This window comes from Cynoglossus semilaevis, chromosome 6 (genome assembly GCF_000523025.1).
Source record: "Cynoglossus semilaevis isolate Cse_v1.0 chromosome 6, Cse_v1.0, whole genome shotgun sequence".
Classification (NCBI taxonomy): Eukaryota; Metazoa; Chordata; class Actinopteri; order Pleuronectiformes; family Cynoglossidae; genus Cynoglossus; species Cynoglossus semilaevis.
Window position 1 is genome coordinate 5,645,610 of NC_024312.1, and position 23,457 is coordinate 5,669,066.

General features: G+C 41.1%; 2 protein-coding genes across 5 annotated transcripts in view; both read right to left on the reverse strand.

Annotated features, from left to right (window-relative positions):
- The window catches only part of insc (INSC spindle orientation adaptor protein), a 35,451-nt gene extending 26,590 nt beyond the window's left edge, over window positions 1–8,861 (reverse strand). The window contains exon 1 of the mRNA XM_008311516.2: window positions 8,555–8,861. The gene's annotated coding sequence lies outside the window, so the exon portion shown is untranslated. The remainder of the gene's footprint in view (window positions 1–8,554) is intronic.
- Window positions 8,862–12,332: 3,471 nt separating this feature from the next.
- On the reverse strand, window positions 12,333–18,089 carry LOC103379830 (calcitonin gene-related peptide). Of its 4 annotated transcripts, none has more exons than XM_017033211.2 (5): window positions 16,705–18,089; window positions 15,579–15,670; window positions 15,024–15,158; window positions 13,127–13,314; window positions 12,333–12,966 (listed from the first exon to the last, which is right to left on the reverse strand). In XM_017033211.2, exons 2-4 carry the CDS (start codon window positions 15,662–15,664, stop codon window positions 13,152–13,154), a joined length of 384 nt encoding a protein of 127 aa, XP_016888700.1. In that variant the 5' UTR covers window positions 15,665–15,670; window positions 16,705–18,089; the 3' UTR covers window positions 12,333–12,966; window positions 13,127–13,151. The 4 variants fall into 4 exon arrangements, with proteins under 4 accessions (XP_016888700.1, XP_008309744.1, XP_008309746.1 ...); XM_008311522.3 differs by having other exon boundaries at window positions 13,127–13,311; window positions 16,705–18,085; XM_008311524.3 differs by lacking the exons at window positions 12,333–12,966; window positions 13,127–13,314 and adding an exon at window positions 13,577–14,244 and having other exon boundaries at window positions 16,705–18,085.
- Between the last annotated feature and the right edge of the window lie 5,368 nt (window positions 18,090–23,457).

Genomic DNA, 23,457 nt, shown 5'->3' on the forward strand with positions numbered 1-23,457 from the left:
TACCCAAAGTGCTCTCTGTGGCTTTGTGCTGCCATCCTACAAAGAAGTCTACTTGTCAAAACATTAGGGTTGTTCATTCTCTAGAAGGTTGAAACTGTTGATAAATTGACAATTGTAGACATATACAAAATAAAAGCCTTAAGCAACTCCTTTGTAAGACTACAGAGAAATGGTAGACACGGAAAAGCCAAAAGATCCTAGTTCTGCCGTGAATAACAGCTTCCAAGATGAGAGAAACTAGATTTAAAGGGAGGGTTTCTTTTTTGATGTTCAATTGTTGATGTTTTGCTAATGGATTTAACTACAAAATACTATAAGGAAAATAGTTGTAGGTGATTTAAAACTTTCTGTCCTTAGATATCAGCGAAAAAACAAATTTCCCTTTTCTTTTTCTTTGTTTTACTCATGCCTGGAACATATAAACACTCCACTGACCTTTATGTAAGTTGTCTTTCAGGCGTTATCAGTATTTGATAAATGTGATAGTCTCAAGAGTACTGTATAACATTGCTTTTAGGGCTTGCATTCAAATACTGTATGTATACCTTTAAGTTGCAACACAAGTCTAGTTCCCAAAACATTGCTTTTAGGGCTTGCATTCAAACCACTAAGTTACAACAAAATAGAAGCTATAACAAGCTAAAATGCTAAAGACTCACCTTTGTCCAACAAACTGGACAAAAGTACCTCAAACATTTCCTAAAATGTTCTTGTTACATCTAGAAATAACCTAGATGTGGTCAAAACAATCTTAAAATGGGCACAAAAACAACTTTATGGCCAAAAAGGTAGTTAGTTCTCAATTACAGAACCTGAAAGTTTAACTCTTAACGTAAGGAAGTGTGAACAGCACTCTTGTTAGTGAGGCATTCTGTACCCCGTATCCTGAAAACAATAGCCAAGTCCCATAGGCAACTATTCTTAGAAGTGCAATAAACACATTTGATTAAAAGCTTGACAGTAAATGAAGCCTTTGGTGGTTCTGCCTTGTATTTCTTAATTGCTCTTGGTCTCCATGTGGACTAGATTTAGATATAAAAACTTAAATTTCTTCCCTTGCTAATGGCAAAGTCATAAGCATCCCATGTAAGGCCAAAACTGTTTTGTCTATTTGGGTCTGGGAGCATTCTTTCCTCTGGCACAGTAATATGGAGGCCAAATGATCGGCCCTCGTGGGGTTTCTTAGCAACCAGTAAAACTTATGGAGATGAGATCAGACGGAGTCAAGTTGCACTAATACACGCACAAAGACCTGCGTCTTCCAGAGTGGTCTACGATCACCCACACTGTTAAATGTCACACTAATAAATATAGACAGATCCCAACGCAGTACTGTTTTATATCAAGGCAGGAGCAACATCACACTGATACTATAACAGAGAATTCTGGAACATATTACACCCATTACAGCTAAAATATAGAGTAAATGGAGCTGCAACAATAACTATTCCGCTTGACCACAACCCTTCAAAATAAACTCTTTTCTTGGTAATTTATTGTTAGCCATAAAAAATTGGCGTCATTTTCCTTTTTAAAAAGGGAAAATGGCAGTAGCATACCTCCTTAGTGTTCAGACTGCACCAACGTATCGCCAAGAGAAATATCCAAATGCATTTTTAGCATCTTAACTCCACGTTGGTTAGCCCAATAAATAACTGGGAAGTACGCGGCGGAAGAGTCACCATCCAGAGTTAACTGAAGAGTTGAAGTCGAACACAGGCGTCAGGAGCGGCTCCAGCAGGTCACAGAAACTGGAGCAGGATCCCAACTGTCTGATTCAGTGAAGGGGACCGTGTGGGTACCTGACACCACAGTAGTGGCAGCCAGCAAAACATCAGGAGCTGCTTAATAATGAATGAGTAAGACCTTCAGAGAGGCACAAACACACACCACATGGCTAATAGAGAGTCAGACTGACATAATTGGACCCAGGCTTACAACATGGTCAGGTAAAAGTAGGATATATGACTGTAATCTGTACGGGCAACATGACAACATGTTACTAACAAAGTACTCTGTCATCACCTAGGAACTCACAAGTGGGCTGGATCCAGGTTTATAGGGGTCTAGTAAAAACTTTTCGTACTTTGCTTCATTACATTTTAGTGCAAATATTGTTCAAACAGAGACAAAAAAAATCAGTTCTAAGACAGTGTGGTGTTAAAAATAACAAAATTGATGGGTGTTGTCATGTATATGACGTAAGTCTAACCCCACCCAAGTGCCAAATAGAACATGACTGGGCAAAATAAGCAAGGGGAGAACCAGAGACGAAAAGCTGCCAACTTCAACTAACAAAAGCAAAAACCACTTTCCTCAGATGAGACGTCAGCCAACTCATCTTGGACTGGTTGAAAATATCAACAAGGATTGTGGTTGAAACCAGGAGACGTGCGTATTGGTTTAAAAACTAGCGGTTTTGAAAACTATTCTTTCCAAATATTAAGCTGAGACAGAAAACCAAAACCAGAAGACTACGGTAAATGTGTCTAATAAGTGAAACATTCAAAGGGTTTGTGCAAATTTGAGCAAAACTAAAAATTACACAATCAATTGAGAAGCTTCGCCTTTAATTTACCAAACTCTGACGTGACTCAAAGGACTCAGAATTCCAGGTTTTCTGTTTAATCGTCTTTTACGCGTTCGAATAAATGCGAATCCACAGCCACAAACAAGTGCCTAAACAACAAAAGGATATCACACGTTCCTTAAATCAGCCCTCTAAATTAAAGGCACATTTGCTGCTTAGTCAGCAGTCTTGAACATCAGGTTTAAACTATTAAAGTTAAATTCTTCTGACACGGTTATCATCAGCCTCCAAGTCGGCCCTTGAGCATCGGACCACATCCTTTGAAGTGGATTCCTGACGGCAGCAGGGGCTCTCCACCCTCAGGTTTACTGCCTGATATCCTGTCAATCATGTGGAGAATGACCTCATTGGCATTTATCTTTTGTTGCTTCTTCACTTAGATGGAGTGTCTTGGCACAGGCATGTGAGCAGCTCCACATGTCTGAAACATCAGGCAGAGTTAAGGCACAATCCATACACTTTACAATTTACAGCAAGTTGTCTATCCATCCACGTCCACCCACGGACACCTGTGATGTAAACGAATGACGTCACATCCTTTGTCTCAGTTGTAAATAAGCCTCGTACGTGTACTTGATTTAAACACTGAATTTTGCCCCACTACTCAGCAACCTGATATTAAAGGCCACACACAAAATTGTTGAGAAGGAGGAAGCATGGAGGTAAAGGGGGTGGGGCTGGGTTGGTGGGGGGTGGAGGGTTCTTAATGGCAGCAATTCCTCACGAGTCAACTCTACAGCTGTTTGACATTAGGAGGTGGGAGTAAATGAAGTGGGCTGGGTCCGTGTGTGTGTGGGTTTAGGGGAGAGTGGAAGAATAGGAGTCAGGAGGTGGAGGAGAGGTCCACTGCCAGATCTAAGCCGAAGAACGCAGGCAGTACTTCAGGGCAAAGTGGAATTTTTTTCAAGGCGTTGTCCTTCGACTGTTATTCCTCTGCTAAACTAAGGCACAGGGTAAATGGGATACACATGGTGCTGACGTGATAAGTACATTTCTGCTGCAGAGTTAAAGCTAGTTTAGTTCTATTTTTGCCACATTTCTTTTCCGGGTAGTTGAGCCTGGAAACAGTCAGTAATGTCTTATTGAGATGTTTAGATTCTTTTAAGAAATAAATGCTACAGAGTCTGATTTCTAAAGGAGATAGAAGACAATTAAAGATTGTAGTATTAAAGTTAGCAAAAATTATCCATCATTATTTATGTTAAAAACACAAAAATAATTCTTCTGATTCGACCTCTCAGTGATTCCTAATTGAGTGAATACTACACCTTGCTACATTTATGATATTATTTTTTTGATATTCAATGTTTAAATATCATACAAATCAGCAAATCATATATTCGCCAAATGAAGGCGTACCAGCTAATATAACAAAAACAGTCTGTAGTAGGACCCTGCTAAACTAAACTAAACATAATACCCAGGGTCAGCTTTTTTTGAAATTCAATTATGTTGTTGATTAATTACTACGATGTAAAGTGAAGCCAAAAGTCGACAGTAGTAACAAGAATGCAGAGGTTACCCAAACAGAAAATGACACCACCACAGAAGAGTCATAACTCCTCAAGACTCCCTCAGGTGCACTGAATCTAGACATACTCCAGCAGAAGAGGGTTGTGTTGACCTTTCTGTCTTCTCTGAGTCACAAGACGAGGACATACACAGAAGTACTGAAGCTTACATTCCCTCTCATGGTCTCCCCAATGAACTGTAATAAGGGCCTACGCCACAAACGCATTGGAGGAGTGTCAAGGAAAAATGACAGTGACTGAGACTCAGTGAGACATGACCTTCCTCCAATTAACAGATGTAGATATAGAGAAAAGGACGGGTGCAGAGTGAAACAGAAGCTCCGGGCTGATGCTTTGCGTAAACCAGTCTGATATTGATTTATCCCCCAGCCTTGGGCCCCGGTGGCTGCCATATTGGTTCCACCTACGCAAAAATTTATACCTGCACTCTCCTAATTGAGTCCCTACTCCAAAGAGGGGAGCTTCCCGAGTGATGTGTCAACATCACAGACTCCATAACCCTACAGTAAAGCAGTGTCAGAGGTGTACATGTGACGCACGTGCCGTGTCCATTCTGTGACGATTAAAGTGGAGCTTTTATTATTTATTTATAAATGCTTGCGTAAAGATCTAACTGCTTTTTTCCACCTCCTCAGACGGCTTTCTCTGATCTCAGCCATCTGATATCTTCTGTGATTAATGTGGAGGACAGACAGCTGGACCCATGGGGAGGAAGATGTTGTTCTGTACTCCACCAGGGTCAAAGATCAGCAACTCAAAGGTAGCAGTATGAGCCACTGATGCCTGTGCAGCTGTGCTACTGCACAAATGTTCTAATGTTTATGACACAATGTTCTGACTCATATCCCTTCTTCTGGCTTCTGAAAGACATCAGTCCTTAGAAGACAGCAAAAAAGAAAAACCTTAAGATTTATTTTTATATTTTATATGGATTAATAAAAATAAGGGTCATCCCGGGTCATCAACTTTTACAGTCAGACGATAAATAATCTAGTTGGATCGAGTCAGAAACTACCAACAGGACAATAGCCTCAAAAGTTGAAAGCTAACAGAGACTAAGACTAAATTGGTGACATTACATTTCTTTCCTTGTTTCTTTTTTGGCAGATTGCAAAATCTATCTTGCAAACTTTTGACCATTTCAGTCCTACGGTTCTGTTAGGATTTTATTAAAGTTTGAATATCTCTTTTAACTCAAACATTGTTGCTAACCCACTGTTGCTAATTATTTTGTTTTGTTTTGTGTTGGCAAACAAACCAAACATTCTTGTCCAAACAGTTACAGTTACGCACCGATTGTTACATGCTACATCACTGAATATTTTTGAAGAATATTCAAACCGGCTTCCTGGAAATAGAGAGCGCACTATTATAACTTTTTCCCCTCTTTTTACGTAAACTGTTACGTAAACCCATTGTATTGCACATTACCACTGACATGTGCAGTTGAAAGTTTTCACAAAGGTTACTGCTTATTTAAGGCTCCACCTCCTTTAATGATCTGTGTGTGATGTGGCCGTCCATATGAAATGCTTCATCAATTTTATTTAATGGAAATTACTATCAAAACACACTGTAATCACCAGGGTAAATGAAATGCAGCCGCTTTCCCTGAAGAAAGTACAGTTAGTGTTTCCTGGATCAAAACAGTGTGGATACAGAGTGTATGGGAAATGCCAGACTTTAAGGAGGAGCATGAAAATGACCCAGTCCTGACTCCAGCAAGGCCACACAGACACAATGAGGAGGGAGATGGAAAAATAGAGCAACTGAAAAAGAAAGAAATGATCTCATCCAGAAGAAAGCAGGCTTTAATTGAGAGTGGCAGACAATGGTGAGATCTTGTACAGGGCCAATACACTGGATGAGTCTAACAGTCCTTGATGAAGGATATTAATTCTCGAGTTGAGCATAAATTCACTTTAGCATATCCAGGATTGTTTGAGTAGACAAAGGATTCTGGCATGCGTCTCTCAAAGAACAAACTGTTTGGAGCCAAACGCAGCTTCGTGTTTCCAGCTCTGGCTGTGGTTACAAAGTTCAGTTACAGCCCTTGAAGCAGTCGCTGTTCATCAATCTTTAACGGCAGAGTATTCTGCAAATGTCTCAGGACAAAAGATCAGCGGAGAACAAGCTCTTAGATTCCACGCCTGTGGAGAGAAAACCTAATTAAACAGTGTGATGTGTGTGAGCACAGCAAAGGACCACACCTGCATTTGTGGTTCATGTTAGCCACGCTACGCCCTCCTCAGCTGTTCACCAGGCAGGAGAGAGAGAGAGAGAGAGAGAGAGAGAGAGAGCTGTAGCAGGGCTGTGTCCGGACTTATTCCTAGCTGACTATGTATTATTAGACAGAAGTGCTAAACAGATGTTAAGGAGGAGTGTCTGTCACAGTGTGTCATCAGCTGATGTTAAATAAGTTGTTCAAAACGATTTGAGGGACTTATTTTTAACTTAAAGCGAATGACGATGGGCTGTAATTAGCTCTCAGGAATGCAGCAGCTAATCAGTTTATAGCCTGAGCTCATTTTAGCTTTCATTTAGCCTAAATGGTAACAGTTGTGCCCAGAAAACAAAGTGGAATCAATTAACTAAAGGATTAAAAGCAAACAGAAATCCAATTATTGGATGATTCCACTTCTTCATGTTTATTTGTGTTGTATTGGCAAAGACCAGGACTCGCCGTCTGCAGAAAAAAGCACCTTTGAGTGTTGTAAAGTTCAGACCTAGAGCTGAACTGATTCTGGGGGAATGAAAGTTAAATTTATGGTTGTATTTTGATAAACACATTGAACTATGTCATTGATTTAGTCTTAATAGTAAACTCAGTCATCATGCAAAAGATGCTGTGCTGACCAGTGAGGAGTTGACCTGAACTATTGACCAACTGTTAAGTAATTTCACTAGGCTTTAAAAATGTCTAAAGAAATGAAGGCACAGCCCCATCTGTAGGCTGAAATACTTCATTAAGACATTGACAGAGCTCTGAAGACATAAACTGTTCATTCATTCAAAAGTAGAATCTGTCCAATCCAGGCTCCAAACTGAGCAGCACATATGGAAACTCATAATGACCCAGCGCTCCTGTAATCTCTTATTCTCCGTTTCTCCCAAACAAACCAAATCCAACAAACAAAAGCCCGTAGTGAAGACGTGTGGTAGCTGTGTGCTCATCAGTACCGTCAGCCTCACTGTAATCTTTGTTGTTTTCCACAGTCTCGGGTCCCATCACTCCCACACACACCAGATCAGCCCATACTCACAACACTCACTGCCACTATGCCGTTCAGCTTTGGCATGACTCAGAAAGAAATACACAACATATTTTCCAGCTAAGACCACGAGTGGCATTTTGAATGGATCTTTGTCTTGATGGAACTGATTAACAAGTGTAAGTTCTCATGGCCATGTGATAAAGCAGGGAGTAGAATGGACCCACTCAGTTCACGTCTGTGTGAGTGAAAGTCGATTTTGGGGAAAAATGTTGATAGAACCATCAGCATTTTATAAAAAATGTGTTGTGATAAATACTCTAGTTAGATCAAGTCTGAAGCTGCTGACACGACAATGGCCTCAAAAGTTGAAGGTCGACAGAGCAATGACACTTGCTGTGATGTCTGGTTTATACTGTACAGGATCAGAGAAGTAGATCAGGTACGGTGGAGACAGCCATTAAAAAGGGAGAAAAGAGACACAGTTTGACAGTTTGACACATGTGAAGGACAGCTGTATATGCAATGAATGAGGAAGAAAAGGAGAAGATGTTGCGTAGGGTAGATTCCTGCTAGTACCCAATCGACGTGGCTTTCAGGGACTAATTTGCAGTGTTTTGACAAGGAGTAGCTCTGACAAATGGAATTGGCCCAAATTGTTTTCCTACTCGTTGTAGTTCTTTGAGTCGTTCTTAGTGTCAACACCTCCAGCAGCTAACAAGTAGCTGAAGAGACAGATGATGAACTAAACAAATATTGGAATAGGTAGAGAGATGGAACTGTTGTTTGTCAACACTGATGCTGTACTATCTTGATAGGAAATAATAAAGTACGTTATAGCTGCAACAGATTTCCCACAGCACAGCTGTCCAGCACTCAGATTAGAAGCAGGTGAATGTGGAGGTGTCAGCAATCAATGAAAGCTAAGCACTAGCAGCGTTCTCCTTTTTGCTAAAGCAGTTATCTTTCTTTATCCAAAATCCCCAGGAGAGAGCATGTGTGCTTGTTGTAAGGTTTTAAAGCCTGACTGTTGTTATTGTCAGTTGTGTTGTCAGAATGGGCTCTTACATCTACTGTTTGTTTGAATGCAGAAAAACACCAAAAATGTCAAGTCATGACGATGTGAACTTATACAACAGTCTGAAACTCGTGCCTCTTTCAGCGTCCTCGTCCCCTTTTTTCAGAACTTGTATTTAAAGACAGCCAGTTCCCTTACTTACCCATTCATTCTCGCGGTCCGTAAAAGTCTTTCTGTTCCCACAAGGCTTCATGGTCTCAGCTCATGGCTCTTGTCCCCTTGGCCTTGCATACAGTCTGTCTTCATCCTTGCTTTCACTCGCTCTAACTATGTTACTGAATTGCTCTGTTCCTCGTCTCGGAGGCCAGCTGAGCCAACCACCACTGAAGCCTGCTAGAGTACGACTGCTCCAAATGTATAAACGAGACCAGCCTTTAAGCCTTTTTTTTTTCATAGGGAAAAAAGTTCACATCCCACTGTCAGTCAAGCAGCGGAGCATAGTTTCAGCTGGGCCGGCATCCAAACAGACATGAAACTATTCTATTTTAGTCTGCCATATGAGCAGCGGTGCTGTTCAGAAAGGGGGGGGGGGTTCTGTGGTGGAGCATGTAATTGCAGAGTGACCAGCTATGGCGGGATGTAATTGCAGACCTCATCAGATGAAGTGAAACTGCCAGTGAGACAAGGTAAAGGACTTAATGCGTGGCAAAATAAGAAGAGAAAAAGACAGACAGACCACATAAATAAAATGAGGGGCTGGGTTCCAGATGTGGCAGAGAAAAGAGGGAGGGAAGGAGCAGAAAGAGGAAGGGAGGAACAGAAAAGAAGGCCAGATGAAGGAACTGCCGTGGTAGCAAAATGAAATCACATTTCTTACACGGCTGAAAAGGTGTTTACCTTCCGAGGAACAGTCACACAAGATGGAAAGGGGGGACGGGGGACGGTGAGAGGATGTCGGGCCGACCTTGTGTTGTTTCTGGCCCTTTACCATGAATGCTCCTGGGTGTCTGGTTTCACGTCAGACTTGGAAATGACTGCCTTATGGAAAAATTGGGAGTTTTAAAATGAGGAAAGAAAATGAAAACACAAAGTGCAGCTAAACGGCTGTTTCCCATTATGTCTGAGACTCAGCTGGTCTGTTCCTGCAGTTCATACTGCTTTGTACTCCAAGATTTAGTCAAAGGGTGGTTCCACAGTCACTTCCCGGTGTGCTTGACTGTATAGAAGGAAACTATATTAGCTTTACCCTAAATCTGAATGAAAACAAGTCATTTCCCCACAAGGTTTACCTCATTTCCTAGCAAAGGAATCAGCTGGGTGAGCTTCAAGACGTGTGTAGATATTAGTTGCAGAATTTTTGTCTATTTCCGATGCACTGCATTTGACTTTTTGTTTTGTGATGGCATGTTTCACTTTAAATACACTGTAAATACAAATGGGTATAAAAACCAGAAATAGGTATAAGTGAGTCAAAACGACTAAATATTAGCTTAATGAGAACTGAGGTTTGGTCCAGATATAGTCGAGTGAAGAGTTTTCTAAAACAAAAAGAGAAAATTCTTTTAAACATATTTCCCAAATAAAACCTCTCAGAGGACATTGTGGAAAAACAAGTTAGGGAATGCAAAAAATGCAGTCAAATGTCAGTAAGTCCACTAGCAACAAACTCTCATCTTATTGATCACATGGAAGAAGACGGTAAAGACCAAACACACACACACACACATATATATATATATAGTTATATAGTTGTTTCAGAGGTGGTTAATGGAAATACTGAATGAGTGAAAATGAATTTTATTCTTGGAGCTTGAGGCAAAGCAGGGTTTGATGTTACAACTTTGGTTTTCCATTTCCCTAAATGGTAAACTCTTCATTTAAACCATCAGGATGGAGACTCCTCCAAAGCCTCAGGTCTTGAAACGCATTAGTGGTATGTATTTCTGGGAAATGGACCCGGTGGCACATCTTCCCACTGGAGATGGGGGCTTGCTTCTTGGTTTCCTCTTTTGCAAACCGTCTAATTTTGAACTTAAAGGGCCCCATCCATTGCAGCTGTGCGTCATTAGAAGTGTTTTTCTCATTGGCATGGTGGAATTGTTAGATTACTGCAAAGAAAGTGGCTCCAACCCAAACCAAGTCACGATTAAACCCCAAATCCCTGGTCTAGGATCGGTGTTTTTTTTTTGTTTGTTTGTTTTTTTCTTCTTCAGTCATGCAGAATGAGTTTCCATGTGGATTCCGACAGGGATACTACTCACTGCTGACTTTGTCCAGTGACAGACCTATAGTGAGACAGAAAGGGAACACGGGTGCACACATAATAAAAGCCTCTGACAGATGAGTGTTAACGGCTGAAGGACTATTAGAGCACAAATTCCCTTCTGCTGTTTATACTTAAAAGAGCATCAGTTCAAATATTAGTCATACAAGTCCTCGCCTCTGATCATTAACATGTTATACACTTGTACATGTGCTTTCATAACAAATTACTCTTCACACTGTTAAGTGTCCATAGTGTGGACACAATACATCTGCTCTGTGTGTGTGTGTGTGAGAGCAGCAAGTTAAAAAAATGACCTTTGTACACCAGAAATACTGAAGATGCAAAAAACCATGAGGTGTGAAATAAATAGCTGTGCAAATAAAGCACCAACCAAAGAAAACACACCATCTCTTAATTATTTCACAGTATTTAATTGTGTAATGTGGGTATTTAATTGCTGGAAAACAAGACAGAAATGTGTATTAGTTTATTTATATTCACTTTGTCTTTATTTATTTATATTCAGTTGTGGAAAGCAGATGCAGATATGGAGTATGGGGTTAGTCTAACTTATATTTGTCTGAATAGCTTCTTAGCATCGTGTGAATCTGCCAAGAATCTAAGATGACAACTTTTTATTGGTGGAGAAGTGAAGATTCATTCTTCTTAAATCCATCTGTACTGAAGGACTTAAAACCTGTGTTACATGGAGCTAAAAAAAACATACAAAACAGTGCCCCCAAGTGACAATTGTTTGATGCTCAAAAAAGAGCTCTTTAAACTCTTCTAGCACTTGATCTCAGTTTTTGTCCGTCAATACAGAAACACTTCCTAATTTGACTTTTTAAATATACACGGTTCAGTCCAGTTCATCTTTCTTAAATCCGTGACTCACAGACTTTACTGTCATCTAAACTCTCAGCTGGTCAGATGGTGAAGAACCTCATTGGTGGAGAATTATCCAGGTTTGTGTCTGTAACTTTAACTTTAGGGTTAAAATTTTCTTTCTGAAGCTTGAGAGCCTCATGTGTCACAGGTTGGAGATTTGCGTCAGTTGTGGAGCCTCTGCAGTGCTGCTCTGTAACTTTTGTCAAATTGCGTTGCCACCTATTGGCGTACTGCTGGAAGAACAAAACCCAGCCCTCATACTCAGGCTGCACATTTTATGATTGAAAGTCTTTCAATCGGCTTAAGTGCAGCATGCTGAGGAAGACTGAGAGAATATATTGTACTGTGATCTGTATCTAAAATAAAAGAGACTTTTGGCATCATTTAGTGTCCTGTCAAACGAAAATAATGTTTCTACAGCTATGCCAAAAAGACAATATTTTAGATGCCTTCAGTCGTGCTTGGAATATTAATGTAAATGAATGGCAGTATATTGTGGATCTGATTGTAGTCACTTCCTCTGCAAGAATGAACAGGACTGACTGCATTAATGCACTCTTTCAACCAGTGTTACTGTGTATGTCACCTCAGCCTATTTGCCAGACTCAGCGTGCAGCATTAAAGATTTTTTTTATATCTCTTCTTATTAAGTTATGTTATTATTAAAAGTCAATTGCTTATGTAGAAAAAAATACTTCTGAAACCCGTTGAAACTTGTTCTACATCGATGTGCTTCGACAAATCTTTGAAGAACAACACAAGTACCTCAAACCCGAGTGTATCTAAAATACATTTTAATCTTGCTGAAATTTGTTTTCACAATATATTTTTTTTTACAATATTAATCTGTCTTCTTTCTCTTCATCCTTGCTCAGGTCTTCTTTATCATCTCAAAACAGAACTGTACAATCATGTAAATTGTTCTACATCAAGGCACAAGACAACAGCCGTTGTGGGGGGGCCTTGGGTAGGCTGATCTTTAATGGCGTCCCTGTGGCACACAAAAAAACAGGGAACCCTTGGGAGGATGGGGAAACATGGTAGAGTGGGGAGGATGGATCATAGATGGGAAGCATCGCAAGGAAGAAAGTGTGCTCTAACCAGCTGAGGAGAGGAACACAAATTAGCTGATAGCCACTGCTGCTTTCAGTTTATTTTCCAATGATAGCATTGTATTAAAAATAAATGAGGATCCAGGAGAATGTCTTATTTTTCTGCAGGACTTCATTTTTTCATGTACATAAATTAAAGTGCTTTTTTTTTTCTTCTTTTTTTGACAAAAGCTAAACACATCACTACCAGGATGGAAATAGGGACAAGATTCCTGTGGTGATATTTTTTTTTTCCTTAGAAATGTGAGTGAGAGTGGGTAAAGGGCCAGTTCAGTGTTTTATTTTCTGCTTGATTTTGCTTTGTTGGTTTCTGTTTGCTGTTTTTTCTGTTGTTTTCTGTTTTTCAACCTGTGGAAAAGAGAGAAAAAAAGAAAAACAAAATGTATTAAACCCTAATGTAAAGTTATATTATTCAATCTAGTACAAAAAAAAATTATGTTCTCAATAAAAGAAAAATCACTTAAAATAAATTAGGCGTGACTCAAGGAGCACAAACATGACTATTTACCATTTCCAGGAAGGTTCTGCGGTGCTTACATCTGGATGCTTCTCCTCCGCCTGCCAAAAGCCTTAGCACCAACGTTGGTGGGGACAAAGTTGCTGTTGCCCATCCCTCCTGACCTGCTGAGGAAGTCTGCCAGTCGATGAGTCACACAGGTGGCGGTGTTGCAGGCTCGCTTCTGTGCTGTAACGCTGCTTCAGAAGATTGAACATTTGGTTAGAACTTTCCTCTGCTGCGACAGTCCTGCTGCCGTATTATGGCTGAAATTGAAAATCAACAATAATAAGACAAAGAAATTGAAACCTTCCCATCATAGCTTTTTTTTTTTTTTCTTACCTTGAAATCAGTTGAACAGTGATGACGACAAAGCTCTACGTTTTTAAATCTGCTATTTTAAGTCCATGTACCATTAGGTGAGTGCTTAAAATACCTCTAAGAATGACAATGAGCTAAGGCTCCCTGGTAGAAAAATATGTTTATTGAACAACAAGCATGGTGTCATAGGAATGGATCATTTATTGACTGTTTTATTCAGTGAACGCCGTCAGCGCTTTAGATTTGGGGGCTTTAAATGGCAGTTGAAAGACTACAGGTCGTACAGCTCACAGTGACGGAGGTGTCTGAACAAGCGCCGCAACTACATCTATGGAAACCAAGTCTGATTGTCTAAAATGATAGGGACAAATTATTCTCTGTCAAAGAAAAGAGAGCGTGGGGAGCGGAGAGGACCGAAGAGTTAGTTGCAGGTACAGGACTTTTTTATATCTATATTTATATCAGTCAAGCAGATAAAACCAACATGCACTTGCCAGTCCAAAAATTATAAAGATGGAAGAGAATTAGAAAGAGCTCAGGGAGGGAAGAAAAGAAAAGGGTAGGCAGGAGATGCAGTTAAGGTAACAGAGGGTCTGGGGGGCAGGGGGGGCAGGAGGAGTTAGATGCTGTCAAATGTCTCTCCATAAGTTGCATAGCTGTCAATCTCAGGCGCACTGCGCTTCTTCCCAGGCGTTCCTGCTCCGACGTTTGTGCGAGGAAATGTCTGCAACTTGTGCAGCTCCTGAGACAGTTTTCCCAACACACAGGTGCTGAGGTTGGAGCAGCGCTTGGTTAGAGGCCTTTCCATGCTGTCAGGGAGGGGACACACAAAACACATGCAGAGAACAGGCTCATAGATGTGGGAAAACATGCAGGTAACATTTCCATCGTCATTGTCATTGTTCCTTCATTCGTTTGCAGCATTTTGTCAACATGCATTTATTTCTCATGCACTCAGATGTATCAGAAAATCAAAGTACAAACACACCCACTCCCCCAACCGGAATCATGCGCCAATTCTCAAAGAACTTGTCATCCTTCTCCTCATGCGCCAGAACCCCCGCCCACAGTCAATCCCCTCTTGTCACATCTTTTACACCCACAGAACAAACAGCAACCAGTCGCTTCCCACTGTCATGCAACTCTACTTAATTGACATCATGCACACTTATCCATTTCTTTAGGCATACACTGTTCACATGCCCGGCAGGCAGGCTGGAAATAGTCCCTTCAAATAAAGTTCAAATCAAACTTATCCATGCAGGAGTAGGGTCATGACAGAGAATAGGGATTTTTTTTTTTTGTGATTTTGTTTTTAAAAATATTTTATATAGTACAGCTCAATACTTTTACTTCGGTCTGCTGAAAAGTACGTACCTCTAAACCCGATTGAAGTGTGTCATTCTAAAGACTTGTCCTCAGGGATATCAGAGTAAACCAGACAATTTTACAGTTTCTACATCAGGTCCAGCAGAGCTTTTCTGTTTTGTCTGTTTATTCAAAAGATTTCGTACGCATTTCCCTTGTGTCTGTTACGGGTTGTATTTGTATAAACAACACTTTTATAAAAAGGATCAATAATCCATACCTGTTTCCTTCAGATGCCTGCTGCTCCAGTTCCTCCGCTGTCATCTGCACAAACTCTTTCACAATGGCATTGAGTAACCTTCGTGCCTCGTAGTCCGTGAGCGTGACTCGGTCTGACATGGACTCTAAACCCGGTCTGTTTGAGAGGTAAGGAAGGAAGAGCAGGTGAGTCTAGGGGTCAAAGAGATGGAAGGAGGACGAGCGTGTGAGATCACTATGAAGTCCTTTCCTACAGTTGCAGATAAAAGGAAAGGCGGGGGCTGAGGGTAGGGTGGGGTGCACCGCTGCTGAGCTGGCTGAATGGATAGAGGAGTTCAGGGGGTCGGGTGGGACGTCACTAACTGTATTCTGCGTACACATTATTTGTAATGTTTTTATACATTTTGATAAGATTGTTAAGGCGTCCGGTCAAAAACTCTGTGGGTATCAATACATTCTGTACTCTAGTAGTACACACTTCCCCTGCACCTCTTGACATGTTACAATTTTCCTGTAATTTTGAGCAGTTGGATCTATCTCCAAAAGTACAAACTGTGAACTGTGGAGTGTGTCTTACCTGGCAGGGGCGGCTTGTGAGCAGTACATCTGGCAGATGACCAGGGCGTAGGCAACGAGGAAAGCAGAGATCTTCAACATAACCATGGTTCCCTGCGTAACCAGAAAGATAACACACCATTAGCGCCAGCAGACTGCTTCCATTTGCACTTCCACACGCACTGTGCAAATATATTAGTAAGCCAATAAATTCACAAACATCAAATGTCAGTCATAAAGTGCAGCCTTCGTGTGCTTTTAGGAGAAATTAAACCAAAAATGAGCTTTACTTTCCAGAGGAGTTGGCACAGCTCTGCCCTTATCTCCGCCTCTCACTGTTTGCCTACAGTCTCCTGCGGAACATTGTGGCTTTTATTTCCTCACAAGTCGCCTTCAGACCCGGACCACGTAACAACCCCCCTCAACCCCCCCAGCTCTTCTTCAGAAAGACACACTGTTCCTCCGAAGCATCTAGCCTAGAGCACAGGTCAGGTAGTTCTGTCATCATGGCTCTCTGAGTGAGGGAGGGCTGCAGGTGCTAATGTCAGTGTGGGTGCAGTGCAGTGTGTGAGTATTCATGTCTGTGTGTAAACCGGGGTCCTGAAGTGTGTGATGCATGGAGCACTTGCCAGTGCTGGGAAAGGAGGGGTGAGGAGGAAAGTGGGAGGAGGGGGGACTCCAAGCTTGGCAACTCCCTTAGGGACCAGTGCATTAGTGTAATGAGCTGCCAGTACTCTCTCTCCCTCTCTCTCTCTCTCTCTCTCTCCCCCCCCCCTCTCTTTCTCTCTTGTACACACACCCACACCAGTAAACCTGGTCCCATCATACTTTTCTCCTGTCACACTTGCTGCTCTGCTTCACATTGTTGCTTCTTTTCTTTCCTGATTCCCATCATCTCCTCCTCCACTCTTTTTCTTTCCTGCCCTTTAACTTTCTCCATCTCACTCTTTTGTCAGAGCTCGAGCCTCGAGCCACACAGAGCGTGTGACCATCGCGGCCAGAGTCCGCTCTCAACACCAGCACGGTTTCCACAGTGCATCATAACTTTGTGTCCCTATCACCTCTAAACCCACACGTACACGTACAAGTCGTTAGAGCTACTCCATCAACACTTTGCCCAACATGAAAAGACAAAAGTCGGCACTTACCTTCAGAGATAATCTTCCAGCAAAAATAAGTATATATATATAAGAATTTCTATGCAAAACACAACAAGTTGACTTTCTCTAAACTTGCAGAACTACTCTTGATTCTGTTGCATGCAGCGCCAACGCACCAGCCTATATATCCCACCACTTGGATTTGTGCATTGACTGTGTAGGTGTTTAATTATCCACCGGCAACCAATCAGATCACTCTGATACTGTGCTCAGCCAATAGGAAGCCTCTCCTCAGTCCTGGCTCACTATGAGAGATATGAGCTTTGTGCTGACGTCATTCCTCAGTCACTAAGTGCTCCATTCACAAAATCCACCAGTCATTTTGACCATTTGCTATCCCCAATTTGCATTGATGTCATTAATTAAGTCAGAAGCAAAGTGAACTGGTCGCTGTAGAGAAGCATCACCAGCAATAAAAAAACATCCAAAAATGTTACATTGCGTGCAGTACCTCAAATGCCAAATCAATAAGAGCCCCCCAACACCATCGACCCTACCAGCCAAGCACTTGCTGGCGGGGCCATCTGCTGGGGAGGGCTGTATACTACAGAATGACGCACTCTGGAACTCTTCATTCATAAGGCTGTTTGTATGGCACCAACTCCAGCACTACACCCACCGAGCTCCAGCTCAGTATAAACCAACTACATTCAGCTTATGTAATGTGAAGTTTTTTTTAATTGATTTCTAACAATATGAGGTGAAATAAACTTCTGTCACTTTATTTTTCTTTCTTTCTTTTTTTTAACTTCGCAATATGAGTCAACTCTGTTCAAAGAATGCATTAATCGCTTTTAAACTCTGCCATTTATTTCCTCCTGACTTTAAATTTTGCATTGTTTATTGTGGTTTGCAGTAATAGGTAAATACAACAAACATCGTCCGGCCCCACCAGAGTGAAACATCAAACCATATTAAGTTAACAAAGTGATACCAGAGTCCAGTAATGATCACTGCTGCCTGCACGGACCTCCACCCACACACTGAGTAAACAAGTTGTCCTCAGCAAAGATCAATCGATGACAGCCTCCGACAAGAGCCGTTTTTCAAAAGCAATTACACAACTGTTTGTCGTGCACAATCGTCTCAGTTCCTCTCCTTTTCATGTATGCGCTGTGTGCAGTATGTGTGTGTGTGCACTGAAACCACACAGTAGGTGTGTCTGTGTAAGATTGTATGTCAGGCTAAAAGAAGGGGAGGGTTGCCTGTCCTTGCTTGCGTCATAGAGAAACCCCATTAGACAGGATGAGCCTTTTAGTGCTATTGAGCCACAGGGCTCACCCATGTCAGACCTTAAATCTCTGCTGTGCAGACAGCTGCAGGGTCTGCTGCCACATACACATACCTACAGTACATCACTTCTCCACCTGTACATGTCCTGCATAGATGCAGTACCAAAGGAGGCCAAAAACAGTTCGAAGTACTTCGACGTAATTACTGGACTTAACCAAAACAGTTTGAAGTACTTCGACGTAATTACTGGACTTAACAACAAAACTTTTCAATCTGTCAAATTTCTTCAAGAGTGCAGTTAGCGCAGTGTGGGACTGGCTGTGGAAGCTTCATTGACTTTCCAACAGTCACTGAGGCTGAATTCCTACTGCCGGCACATATCTGATATTTGTTGCCAATATGAGAATCGTGTTGCCTGTTTTTTTTATTATTGCAGTGTGAACGGCACAAACTGTTGCTTTGTTTGTTTGTTTGATGTAGTTCTAAATCCAGTACTTCTGCGATGTTTTATCAAAGTGACCTCAGTCTGAACAGTCCTGTCAAATTTTAATTAGTCATTGAAGTGAAACAGATTATTTTATATTCAAAAATTATTTTAGTTAATTATCAGTATTATTAACTAATTGACTGTGTACATTGAAGTTCTGTGTGTGTGTGTGTGTGTGTGTGTGTGTGTGTGTTTGTGCTGTTCCAGCTCTCGTGTTGTAAACTACTGAATCTAATTTTTTGTGTAGGTGTTCTTTTTGTTCTTTTCCATTTCTTTGGTCATCACAGTTCACCCCAGAGAGCTGAACAGACCAATTTGACTCCGCTGACGTTTTTCACTCAGTTACTGATAAAAACTTTGGAGCTCAGAGTCAATATGGTAACCTTTGAAGCCAGGCCTCCCCCAGCTCAGAGCAACGCATGTTCATCCTAGTGTAAATTATTCTTGGGGACACAATGATGACTGCTGCTGCTGCTGCTGCTGCGGTACGGTATTACTGAACAAGCAAACCACAGTGCTATATGTCAGTGCCTCAGCTCCATGAGGACAAACCAGTGTCTCATGTGTAAAGGTAACAACAAATCTACACTCACAGAAACGATGCTAGCACACACACGGTATAATTGGTGTCCTGACACATTAGTCTCCTGTGACACACGTCACTGTAAACTGACCTCATTAAAGAGGTGATGTATGTTTTAGATCATATACACATCAATAACAGACAACTACTGACACTTTTACAGTTACAGTGAGACAGTCACACGTGTTTGTTTTTTTGTTTGCGTAAAAAAAGGTGAATCTGAGAAGTTGCTTCTGTGCTGAACAAACTTAAAACATGTTGTTAGTGAAGATGTATTCAATGAACAATCCGTCCCATATCTCTTAGAGTAACTTGAAAGTCATGCAGAGAAGTCCAGACGTCTTCAGATTCACAACAGAAAGTCCAGCCAGGTCGTGCTGTAATCCACAGACAAACAGAAGAGGAGACCATACCTGTAGATGGGAGTTTGGTTGGTTTTCTGTGCTTGTATGTTGATCCTGTAATGGATGGATGATATTGAACCTCACTACAGTTGTTATGGGCCAAACCTCCTCTAAAACACAACAGTGTTAGCAGTGGATTGATATACAATATAAAAAGGTGGCGGTTTTTACTTTGTCGTTGATGGAAAAATCTAGTGTTTGGGAACAACTGCCAGATTTTTTTTCTTTCCTCTCCTCCAGTCCTGTACATAGTAACTAAGAGTACAACATGTAAACATGCAGTTTTACAATGGTCAGACACATAAAAGAGATTTACCAGAGTCCATTTATAAAGAGTCAACCAATACCTGTCTATGGGCTCCATTATGGACAGAGCCACATGTTTGTTCAAGGCGACACACCTCTTAGTGTGTCTGTGTCCTGACGATTGCTGCTGTAGCTGTTGCTGCTCCATCCATCCATCCATCCATCCATCCATCCATCCATCCATCCATCCACCTACAGAAGACAATCAGCAGAGCCATATTTATCTTCACTATTGAATATTTGTTTTCCTCTCATTTACCTTTAAAGTAAATGGTTGAGCAAAGACTAATGTGTGTGTGATTGTGACACATTGATTTGCAGGTAGAATTGATAACCACTGTTCAATAGTTAAGAGCTGATGCAGTTGAAGAGCTGAAGGTTCACTTCTCCTCAGTATCACCTCAAAAAGAGTGGACGCAGGTCAGATCAACTGTGACCTGTTTGACTCTTTAGTACGTTGTTTCCCAAAGACTGGGTCGTGACCCTCAGGTGGGTCGCAAGAGATTTTTTTTGGGTGTGGGGGGGTCTTCTCACATTGGTTTTCCCAAGAGTTAATGAATAATGTCTATTGACTTGGGTTGCGAAGGTTTGTGACTTTTAAAATATGGGTCCCCAGAAAAAAAAGATTGGGAAACACTGCTTTAGTATGGAGATGGGGTTGGAGTGTTGGTAATCTTACTGGCATCTTTGGAATGATGGGTTTCTCAACAGTTCACACGACAACAGCCTTTTACAGACAGTGAGGTTCTAATGTAACCACTATTTTAATTCAGTACGATTTCATCTACAGAAATCACCAGGAGCCAGTTGATATGATCTACGCGTGGTTGTGCTCAGCACTGAACACCTTCCAGTCAGTAAAGGCCAGGCTCCCCCAGATAAATGGCTTCCTGAGGAGAAGGGGAGGCGGAGCAGCACTTAGGTCATTATCTAACTGCAGCCTCCTGTAATGGCTCTCAATCTCCAAATCTAATCAGTGGCTCGCCACCACAAAGGAGGCGGCCACCTGATTAAATACAAGTTGAAGTGGTGTAACTGGTGTCACTGGGTCATTTTTACGTCGGTGGGACACTTTCATTTCATTCACCTGGGCCAGGATGTTTGCTGGGATTAGTTGGGAACGGGCGGAAATGCATCTTGAAGAAGTTCAAAATCCTCTTTGGCGACTCATGCTGTCCATTAGGCTGAGAGGACAAGTGGCCCAGAGAAGGTCATGGTAGCATTTCAGGCTGTCATTAGTTATGGACGCATGTAAAATGTCAGGGAGCGAGCAGGACATTTAACGTTAGCAGGTGTTTTCTGTTGTTGATCCCCAGTCATTAGGGAGATTACACAGAGCTGAGCATCAATCAGTGGCCCGCAGCAGCGCGGGAACGCTGTCGGCCTCCTGCGTCTGACATCACTTTGTGAATGGCTGGGCTGGGTGGTGTCTGCTCCACTTTCATTCATGAAAAAGTAGCTAACAAGTAAAAGGGATCCATCAGCAATCGATGGACAGAGCAGCACTGAGAGTGCTTCCGAAAGCTGCCTGTTGGGAGTCCTATTAATCGTGATTACACAAGAATGAATTAAGTGATTGACCAGAAGAAATGTGGCGTTGTTACGTTGTGAGCGTTGTTGCCAGCTTGACTTTATTGAATATGAGGATCGTTTCATAATCCACTTGTTTGCTAGCATTTTTATCCACTCATTTCTTTTTTAACATTTTCTTGCGAGGTGATAAACGCTAAGGCTGACGCAGTAAAGCTTAGTGTGATCTAATAAAATAAATTCTGATGTGTTTTAGTGTACAGCCTCTAAGGACCACGACCCACAAGAATATTTATAATTTAAAGAGAAATGTTCCCGGGACTTCAAAGCTGTCAAAAGTTTTGAGCTACTTCACTTTGGGACCAACCAAGGAAATTAACTTTTTTATCAGTTACAGGAATTTCCCCTCATGGTTTAGATATTTTGGGAGCGTTGAGAATAAATTATCATCACTTTATTAAGTGTTGTCACTATCTGTTGGAAAACTTTATATTTAGGGAATTTGTTTTAAAAAACTCTCCTGCTATCTTGCTAATTGCCTTCTTTATACTCTTTAGTCACAGTTAGCTGTGTTGGGGATAATAATATTCCGTACACAACAGAAGGTGTTGGTTCTACAGGAGGCTGGTTGGACGACGTTCACTCAGGCTGTGATTAAAGTGGCTGTTGGTGTGTTGTGTGTCGCACACTTTGTGTTTTAGTGTTACATGTTATTTAATGATATTTATAAGTTGTTTTTAGGGCTGTTAAACATGTAGATTAACATAATTACATGTCGATTCATTATGAAGATTATTCAGATTAAATGTTTTAATGATTACATACAGAAATATAGAGAAAAATTTGTTTTTGACAGGGAAAAATATATCTAGATCAATCATGATTAACAGAGGCAGCCTGTGATAAGATCAGATTAAAAATATTAATTAATCATTTTACAGCTCTGGATGTAGTTCTTTTATTTGTGTGTACAGTTGTTGTTTATTAAGTAAATCTTTTACCAAAAACAATTATTGTAACCACTAGATGTTGCTGAATCATACACAATGTACCTTTTAGTCAAATCAAATTACAGAATGGGTTTTTAAAGTTATTAATGTGTAGAAAAAGACATTGTTATATTAACATCCCTCAGAAATGTTTAAAATTATTATTACATAAAAATATGATTTCAGTTCAGTTTCAGTGATTTGGTAAACATGGAGCTTAGAGACTAAGGTAAAGAAGTTCGTACTGAAACTCTGATGCTCTGCTCAGTCTCAGCTCAGATCTGATTAGTCCAGCCGTAAATTTTGTGTGACGATGACATTATTTTTACCAGAATTACTCAAATACGCCTTAAACCGTGGCGTGACTCAGACTGGTGTCCTGTCGGGAGCTGGCCAGAGGCGAGTGCTTCCTCTAAAGCATCTTAAAGAAACTTGGCTCCTGCCTTTGGAATCATTTCCGATTCAATCACACTTGATCAACTTGGATCCCATCCTGTGGTATTTATAGAAAGTTTAACATTATGCGGTTATAAAGCCTGGCCCCGACCCAGGAACCTGCCATCTTATGTGCTTCTGCAGCAAAACGAAGCCGTTGGACATTTCCGGCCCTGAGTGCTGCTCCAGGTCTGAAAACTGTAGATGAAGTGAGGCTTTGAGAAGAGGCTGAATCTGTACAGACACAGATACGTGTTCATGTTGATCAGATTTTTTTAATACATGAGTTTTTAATCGTTGTTTTAAAAATGCTACTGCCCACAGCCACTCCTCTTCCTCCTCTTCCTCTTGTGTCAACCTGCTTACGTACGGTGTGTTCAACCATTGCTTCTTTTTTTCTACACACTACAAATGGGCTGTTTTTTTCCAGTCTGCTGAATGAAGCGCTCTTCACTCATAAAAGCCATTAATGTGACATGATGGATCTTTATGTCAGTGAAGGGGGTTTAATGATAACTTTAGCTGAAACATTCAGGTGTCTCCATTAAAACACTTGATCGCACACCCACCTGAAATGTGCCATCAAATCGTCTCCTCCTCTTTATATGATAGGGTCAATTTGTATTTGTCATTTGCATAATTGATTTTCATTTCACTGTGTTTTCAAACGTTCTCTGGTTACAAGCAGGGTTTGGATTCGTGGCATTTTATGAGCGTGAGTGAGATTTTGAATTGAATTTTTGTTTTTGCAAATCCAGGCAGTGATGAGTGTGA